The sequence below is a fragment of the Bidens hawaiensis genome, unplaced genomic scaffold (assembly GCF_021521415.1).
Source record: "Bidens hawaiensis isolate Kalapana, Puna unplaced genomic scaffold, B.hawaiensis_p1.1 tig00008946_1, whole genome shotgun sequence".
Classification (NCBI taxonomy): Eukaryota; Viridiplantae; Streptophyta; class Magnoliopsida; order Asterales; family Asteraceae; genus Bidens; species Bidens hawaiensis.
Window position 1 is genome coordinate 145,391 of NW_027491650.1, and position 9,850 is coordinate 155,240.

A 9,850-nucleotide genomic window follows, 5' to 3' on the forward strand; every position below is an offset into this window, starting at 1 on the left:
AGCAAAGTCTTTATGGATATGATAGCGTACACACGGTTTTCAATATGCAATATACAATTCTTTACAAAGTTAAGTCTCTAATGAATATGATCACACACGCGGTATTCGATATACAAGTAAATCGTCAAAATCATGTACTAATCTTTTCTTTCTATTTTATATAATAATAAAGTGGAATTCCTTTATGAGTCAAATTTGGCATGTTATTAATTATATTAAAATAAATGCAGTCTTTTCCCACCTGATTCCTTAAGTTTTTAGACCATCTTTTGCATGTGGTAATTTAACTACTACTTAATTAATGACTTAATCCCATGATCGCATATCCACAGATCTCATTCCTTTTCGTATCTTTGAATTTTCAAGGAAAGCAAATAAGTCTTAACTTGAAACGGTCTAACTAAATAATTATACAACGTCAAAATCAGTATGAACAGTTAGTATCCGTTTCAGAAAGACTCAGTCGGGTATTGAAGATAGTTTCAATTTTCAAACGTTGTTAAGTAAAAGTTGTAAAACATTATTTTTTTAGTATAGTAATAACACTACAATCTTTTGAAAGCTTGGTGATATATTTAAAAATTATTCAAATAATATAACATATTATATAGAAAAATTGTATATGGGATGACCAACATAGTCAAAATAAAAAGTGTTGTGAATATGAATGTAAAGTGTAGATATAGGGACGTGGCAGTCCTCAATAATCATTAAAAAATATTGAATCGAAGGTGAAAAAAAGGTTAGACATCAAGTAATTTTTTTTAATTGAATTTAAACAATTAAATTTTTAAATAGACTTATTAAGTTATTGGGTTATAAATTGGCTATGTAATTTTTTTTTAAATTGATTTAAATGAATTAAGTAATTGGTTTAAACATTATGAATACATATTATTAAAAAAAGAAATTACATTTTTTTTAATCTCGACATGCTGGGGTGATTAGGCCGAAAACAATCCCGCAGCCCTGTGGCAGTGTCTCGAGTATCATAGATATACAAACAAATATATTGAACAACATAAGATATGTTTGGTAGAATTAAAGATCATGGAGCTTCTACAAAAATAATAAACAACAACATATGTTTGGTAGAATTAAAGACCGTAGAGCATCAACAAAACTTATACAAGATGAAAAAACGTAAAACACCAACAAGACTTATTAGAAAGAGGTCCACAGCTAAAGGCTTTGTAAGTCCAACATGAAAGTTGGTTACACCAAAATGGTCCATGGCTTATATTGGACATATTGTGAGTATTCATGTTTCTAATGCATATCTTGATTAAGACAAAACATACTTGATTTGTAATAATAATAATAATAATAATAATAATAATAATAATAATAATAATAAAGACTGAGTTATAGCACCGCAAAAATCAGGGAATGTTATTATGTATATATTATTACTACTAGCTTTTAAACCCGCGTATTACACGGGATTTGTCAAATGATAAAATAAGATTCATTATTTCATTTGTGATTATTAAATTACTTATAAATTAATTAATGTAGATTTAATAGAAAAACAAACGGAACTAACGAAAAATACTTAAATAGCATGATTTTAATGGAAACGTCATGTGCTGATTTGCAAGAAATTTAAAAAATGTATTAAAGTTAAGTAGTTGATTAAACCTCAGGTATGAAAATGACACTTAATTCAACAATGTATAAAATCCACACTATGTTATAACCCACTTGATTAAATAGTTTTGACCCATGACCCATAGATAGCTAGAATGAATGAGATAAGAAATTAGGAATTGCAAGAAATATAGGCTTGACACCTAATTTTAACATTTTCTTTTATTAATATTGTAAGATAAGATACTTGTAAATGGGTTGATATTAGTAATGACATGATTAACTGAAATTAAATGTTTATTATTATTATTATTATTATTATTATTATTATTTTCTTGAATAGCGTAGTGGCTGAATTACAGCAAAATATATACATATTATTTGATTTAAAATTAAAACAAATGCCGTAATCATATATTTAAAAAAAAAACTAATCAAATACATTATTAGAAGGATTTCACATTTTTATTTTTTTTTTCATTCTAACCTTCTAAGAAGTCTAAGAAAGTTCAACAAGATTAATTTTTCTAGTATATTTTGTAATGAAAGAAGTAACCACAAAGTCCAACAATATTATCTTTTTACCAAGGACCAAATAGTCTTTGCAATGTTTAAAAGTATTGTGAAATGACCATTCACCAAGAATCACAATTCATTTTATTTGACATATCATTAATTATTTTCATTGTGTTCCAGGTATCCCACCTATCAAAACTTTATCCACTTACTTAAAATGTATGGGGATCAAATACAAACAAAAAAAATAAAAGAAAAAGAAAGTATTTTGTGAGAAATGTAAGAAGAAGTTTGATCTAATTGATTAAAAATTAAATGGTTAACACTAAGAGGTGAAGAAATCTTAATTCAGACTTAATTACATACAAATTAAATGTTACTATATGTGACCAATAACAATATCGAAAAAAGTTATTTGTGCAATATCGCACTCCAGGTGGTAGCGAATGTTTCTGCGTTTTCGCGCTCCTTAAAAAAAAGTATTGGCAGAACGCAAAAAGATTTTTAAATTTTCAAAAGTAATCTCTTAGCGTAGCCAACGGTGGAGCTAGAGGTGGTCAAAAAAACCGGTCCTCGAACCGGTTTGCCGGTTTAAACCGGAAACCGGTTTTTAAGAAAACCGGTTTTTTGTAAACCGGTTTGACCGGTTTACAAACCGGCGGTTTATATATCGGTTACACAATTTGGAGCCAAAACCGGTTTTATAACCGGTTATAAAAAAAACCGGTTTTTTTTAATAACCGGTTATTAAAAAACCGGTTTTTTTAATAACCGGTTTTTTAAAAAACCGGTTAACCGGTTTTTTTATAAACCGGTTTTTGACCGTTATAAAAAAAACCGGTTAACCGGTTAAAAACCGGTTTTTTTCCCGTTGATTAACGGCCATATAGCCGTTTTTTATAAGTTTTGACCGTTTTTTTTTTTTTTCCCCATTTTACCCCCACAAACATCTATATATAGCTTAGGTTGGGTATTGGTTAGATCACACTCGATTATACAACTCCAAACGCTCTAAACGTTTATTACATACGCGATTATTTTGTTATCTCACGCTCAATTATACCACATTACCACTCCATACGCTCTTATTTCGTAGTCGATTATCATGGCCTCCTAAAGTGCTGCTTCATACGTCAACATGGGTGCCTCGAACACGGGAGAAACGGTCGTTCGGGTCATCCCCACGAAACGAAACCAAGATGTTTGGCAACATTTCGACCTATGCGAAATGTCTAACGGTACCCAAAAAGCTCGATGCAAACATTGTTTGAAGTTTTATGGCAAAGATGCAAACTCCACTTTAAGAGCGCATGTACAAAGGCCCTTTTGCAAGGCCTTGAAGGACGAATCGGGAAGTAGTTCGCAGCCGGAGATGACGAATCAAGGAACGGTGTTTACGTACGACCTTGAAGCGGTACGTCAAAAGTTTTCAAACTTTGTGATTCAAAATACACTTCCTTTCAACCACTTCGACAACCCTCAATTCACGGAGATGATGCAAAAGTATGTTCAACCACGCTACCAACACGTAAGTCGTTCGACCCTTAGAAGAGATTGTCTTAAAGCTTGGAAAAACGCTAAATCCGAACTAATTTCATACTTTTCAAACTTACAAACTGGTGTAAACTTAACAACGGATGTGTGGTCGGTACCTAATGGTTCGCCCGACTCATACATTTGTGTGACAGCTCATTGGGTTGACCCCGGGTCGTGGCAAATGATGAAACGAACCGTTGCGTTTCAATTGTTTGATTACCCGCACACGGGTAGAAATATTTTTAAACTCTTGGATAAAGTCATTCGACAATACAAGATTGAAGATAAAATCTTTTCAATTTCGTTTGATAACGCGTCCAACAATACGGCCGCGGTTGGCCATTTAAAATTAAAGTATAAACCTATTTGTGATGGAGCGTTTTTTCATAGCCGATGCATTGCACATATTATCAACTTGGCCGTGCAAGATGGGTTAAACGTGATCGAAAAGCAAAGAAACAATTTTAAAAGAATGTTACGAGATGTTTTTAGCAACAATAAAACATTTTCAAGATACAAAAAGTTTTGTGATGAAGCTAATTGTCAATGGTTGGGGCCCAATTGGGATTGTCCAACAAGATGGAACTCGACTTGTGATATGTTTGAGAAAGCCATCCAACAAAAAGAATCACTAATTGCGTTTCATCAAATAATGTCAAGTAGGGGTAAATGTGCACCGTACGATCCTAGAAACTGGTTATTGATTGAGATCGTTACGGAGGTCCTTCAAATTTTTAAATCTTGCACAACTAGTTTATCCGGGGTTTACTATCCAACAAGCCCCATTGCTTTACCAAAAATTGCTGTCATGTGCACAAAGTTGAGTGAACTTCATTGTAGGGGTGCACCTTATTTTGATATGGGTGTAAAAATGAAAGAAAAATTTAGAAAATATTTTCAACCACTACCCGCTGTTTTGACATGTGCTGCTGCGTTAAACCCTTGCATAAATGTTGGTGGTGTTGAAGCTTTAATAGAAAAAATTTGTGATGAGCTAGAGTTAAACGACGATCAAAACCCCTATTATAACCAAACTTTAAAGAATGCTTTCAACACCACCTTGTCTAACATGTATGATGTTTACCTTACAAAATACGGGTCGTCTTCCCAAATTCATGACTCGTTAAGAGCTGTTGCCCAATCCCAATCCCAAACCGACCTTGAAATGGGGATGTACTACATGATTTGGGAAGACGCCGGTAAACGTCAAAAGGTAAACACCCCAAGCAGTGAACTTGGAAGGTATGGTGGTACCAACTTTGTGAAACACATGACTCCAGATGAATTTAGAAGTCTTGATTTGCTAGCTTGGTGGAGAGGTAAGGAGGATGAGTTTCCGATCCTCGCCGCCATGGCCAAAGATTTACTAACGGTCCAAGCTTCCACGGTAGCTTCGGAGTCTGCTTTTTCTGTTTCTGGCAGGGTTATATCGATTAGGAGGACTCGACTCACTCCACCAGCTGTAGAGATGTCTATTTGCTACAAGGATTACTTGGACGCTTTAGATAGGGCACAACATCAACGCTCACTCGAGGGGGAAATGGACTATGAGGCGGGCTTGTATGAAGACGAGGTCAATCAAGGACACACTCAACCAATGACCGATGAAGAAGCCGCGTACGACGATTACCTAATGAATAGCTCGGGATCGGGTAGCGATGAAAATAATGAGTAAGAAACAGCAAGTTGTTAATGTAATCGTGTCTAAGCATTCTTTAATGTTTGTATTTTTGAGTTACGAATATGCGATAACGATTTAATGTTTGTATTTTTAATGTAAAAGCTATAAATGAAAGTTATGTATTTTTGAGTTACGAATATGCGATAACGATTTAATACTTGTAGTTACCGGTTTGCCTTGTAGTTACCGGTTTGTTTATACTGTGAAAAAATAATGGTTATTTAAAAAAAAAAAAAAAAACCGGTTAACCGGTTAGACCGGTTATTAAAAAACCGGTTAATAAAAAAACCGGTTTATTAACCGGTTCTAACCGGTTCACAAACCGGTCGTAACCGGTTTGACCGGTTATGGTTTTCATGCACAAAAACCGGTTATTAACCGGTCCGGTTATTAACCGAACCGGTTTTTTTTCCAGGACGAAAAAAACCGGTCCGGTTAATAACCGAACCGGTTTTTTTAAAAAAACCGATTTGTGCACCTCTAGGTGGAGCCAATTATTTAATTGGCCTTCGGCTAGTAAATTTATAATTATATTAGTTAAAAAGGATTTTGTAATTCTAATTTAAAATTCTTAAAGTTTATATTGTAACTAAACAAAAGTTTTAACTATTTTTTATAACATCTTTGAGCGTGCCAACAACGATCAAAGATTATTTTTGAGAATTTAAAAAACAAAAAAAATTTGAACATTTTATTGAGAAAAGTTGAAACATCGAAACATTTGTTGCCACAGAGAGTTTGATATGACATAAGAAGGTTTTTTTTTTCTCAATGTAATTATCGTATCAACTAAAGTGTTCATGTCAAGTGTGTTTTTGCTCAAAGATTGAAAGGTGGACACAAAATATAAAAGGACTTGTATAGTTGAGGAAGCAACCATTCAATTTGTTTATTTTGAATATTTATATTTTTTTTTCCTTTTTTTTAACGGTTAACAAATAGAAGGTACTTCGTATGTGGTGACCTAATAGCAAGAAGCCATCGTCTGCTAGCCCGATCTAGCTGTATGGGGCTCTTAAGCCCCTCCAAATTATCTTCAGTCCCGATGAAATTAACTCACCCTCCGAATGCCCATTGCTGGTAAAACTCAGGCGTCCTCAGGATTGAACTGGAGATCTTAAAGATCATAGTCTTTCTTCATTGAGCCATCAATGACCCCCCCCCCCCCCATCTAAAAGTGTTATATGTGAGGATTGAACATGAGTCTCCATTGAGAAACGTCCCAAGCAGGGCCGGCTGGTGGGTTCGTGAACCTAGACGATCGGCTAGGGCATAAAATTTTTTTATACGTATTTATATTTTTTAATTTTTTTTATAAAATAGGTATAAATCTTAATCATCTTATTAGATATTGGTTCCAATTTTTTTTACCATCCATAACCCGTTTGAGGTATTGGGTATACATGTCTTTTTATTTCATTACTTGTTAGGGCTTACAGATCTTTTTATTTTAGCTCGATCAAAGCATTTAAATTCTCGAAAACGACCTTCAACCCAATTTTCCTACCACTGCAACACATTAGAAATGATGGATATTTATATTATATCATAAATTCATAACACTTTATTTTAGTTTAATTTAATTTAATTTAAACAGCCGCCTCTCTTTATTCAAACACATTAATACTAATTAATTCAGCCACCTTTATAATACCTTTCTTCCTTCCATATTTTCTTCTTCCTCATATATCACAATCACACTGCATAAATCTCACACGTCTCTCTTCTTCTTCTTCTCTCTCTCTCTCTCTCTAAAATGGACAACTTTGCCCATGCGTTTCCCTACAACTCTTCCTCTCCATCTTCACCAACTGCTGTTTCATCACATCTGTCTTTGAACTTAATGACAGAAAATAATAATAATAATAATAATAACTACAACAATAGTTACCATCACTTAGAGGATATTGACCATGGTTTAATGAAACAACCTAATTGCAGCTCGGAGGAAGTAGGGTTGGAACATGTGTCTCCAACTACTAGTGGCTTTGGTAATAGTGAAGGAAATGATTTGAACTCTGCATCGGGATCTGGGTCCGGGTCCGGTAAGGTTCATGTTAAGAAAGGTGATAAGAAGATACGGAAACCTAAGTGCGCGTTTCAGACTAGGAGTCAAGTGGATATTCTGGATGATGGTTATAGATGGAGGAAGTACGGTCAAAAAGCTGTTAAAAACAACAAGTTTCCCAGGTTTGGTTTTTTGTTCCTTAAAAAGATTATTGATTCTATGTTATGTTTTGTGAAAATAAGAGAGATTTTGTTACTCCATCTCCAAAGTTATTGCTTCACGGATTCCCTTGTTCCATCCAAGTCGCCTAAGAAATTTAACGAGAGGTCACTTTCTCTCTCTTCCATCTACCGACAATCCATGCCCTTATATGTCTGTCTTTCCACGCGGATTTCCCGGTACGTATTTGTCTTGAACATCCTGACTAGTCCGTTTCTCTTTTTTCCTATATCAAGATGGTTTTATGGTGATTCATGAACCTCGGTTAGACCTTGTTGGGGTGATATGTTAGCTACCACCTTCTCTCTCCACACCCCCATCTTGATATGTTTCTCTTTCCTCACATCAGACCACGATTGAAACTTGTCCGTCATGACTCAATGTCTTTTTATAAGGCCAATCTTCATTCAGGTAGTCTTCTTCACCGTAACTCTTTCAACGAGCGTTCAAATATAGGAGAAGGGTCGAATCCCCAGGGACATCAATTAGAGACAACTTTATATTCACATCTTAAATACCCTCTTTCTCAAATTGATTACTTTTGATTGTTAAAGCATTACCGGACTTTTATCTATATCATGTTTTGCATTAATTAAAAGTCCATATTTTACCTTTCTTCCTAAATTCAAATCATTAAACTTTAGTTGGTATCCTCGCATGTGGTTGTTGCTCATGGGATTTGAATAAAATATTGTTTCCATGATTTATCTTCTACATGGTTTTGCATATAAATAATAATTGTTATATAACGTGTGGTACAATATATATGCCATATATAGATACATACATAAAGCTACATGTACATACATGTGTATGTATAAACAGAAGTTTGCATGAAGGTGGAAATCAGTTCATATAATTTTATCAAAGCTTTGGATCAAATACAAATGAAATTAACGTGCTAATTACGAGAATCAAATAGAGTAATTATATATACAAATAGAGAAATTATGTAATTACATCGTAGAGTAATTATTTAATTACTCTACGATGTAATTACATAATTTCTCTATTTGATTCTCACAATTAGCACCTTGATTTTATTTGTACGTTAACCTTCCTCTCTTATCAAACACATTTCTAATGAATCATAATCATATAATAGATACACGAAATAGTATGCGAGTGATGGTTAAGAGACTTGAAATCTTATAGTCTAATGTTCGAAACCTGATTCAAATAAGTTTTCCTTCTTGATGGTGTTCTCGGGTGAGTCAAGCATGCAATGTTAAAATCAGTATGGATAGCTCAGAAAGACTCACTCGGGGTAGTTCCAAGCATTATTTAAAATAAGATACATGAAATAGTTTTGATGTATTTCATGCCATAAAACAAAAAATTATATAAAGCAAATACTAACATGTAAATATACCTAAAATAAGTTTCCTTTAGAATTTCACTTATACTTTCATATAACTTCACTTCCCATTAAGCACATATTTTTTAAAAGTTACAAATTTAATTATTAGTAATATTTTTGTATAACTATTAATACAGGAGCTATTATCGATGCACGTATCAAGGATGCAACGTGAAGAAACAAGTTCAAAGGCTATCTAAGGACGAGGGAGTCGTCGTGACGACTTATGAAGGAACACATACACACCCTATCGAAAAATCTACTGATAATTTTGAGCATATTTTGACTCAAATGCAAATCTATTCTTCATGCTAGCTAAAGTTGGAAAATAAATAAAGCCTCCATTGCTAGCTATTTAGATGATTAAATTCACAATGCTTTATTTCTTGTAATCCTTTGTGTTTAAGTTTCTAATTAAACTTATGTCTTTATTTAATAATTAAAATATACCAGTTTAAGCAACTCAAATCCAAACCATATAATGAAATATGATGTATTGTAGGTGTATGTATATCTTCCTATTTTATGGTATTGTGTGATGAAGAACTGCTAAAATACAAAATTATGTTAGTTTAGATATATAGTTAAAGTAAAAGCTTCTAGATATTAAAATTCTAACTTCGATTTGTTCTCACTTTGTGCTTCACATATGCATTGAAGACACGTGCTGTACGATGTAATTTGGTACTGATTTATGTAATACCAAACTCTAATTTATACATAGAAACCTAAAACATTCTTTCTATTAACTGTATACGGCTATATGCTATTTAAATAAGGGCTTTTAGCCTCACGGTGGACGGGAGACAAGTGGGCTCTTGTCATTTGAAATGGTGGATCACAAGCTAGTCGTACTGGTTATGTCATTTGAAATGGGAGAACACCTGATGGCACGCCAGCTCAAGAGGCAAAAGTTGACACATTGTGAAACATATTAAAA

General features: G+C 33.5%; 1 protein-coding gene across 1 annotated transcript; it reads left to right on the forward strand.

Moving 5' to 3' along the window:
• Positions 1-7,021: 7,021 nt before the first annotated feature.
• On the forward strand, positions 7,022-9,344 carry LOC143530460 (putative WRKY transcription factor 75). The gene is made up of 2 exons (XM_077025992.1): positions 7,022-7,513; positions 9,048-9,344. The coding sequence occupies exons 1-2, from the start codon at positions 7,080-7,082 to the stop codon at positions 9,223-9,225; spliced, it is 612 nt and encodes a 203-aa protein (XP_076882107.1). The 5' UTR covers positions 7,022-7,079; the 3' UTR covers positions 9,226-9,344.
• The last annotated feature ends 506 nt before the right edge of the window (positions 9,345-9,850 follow it).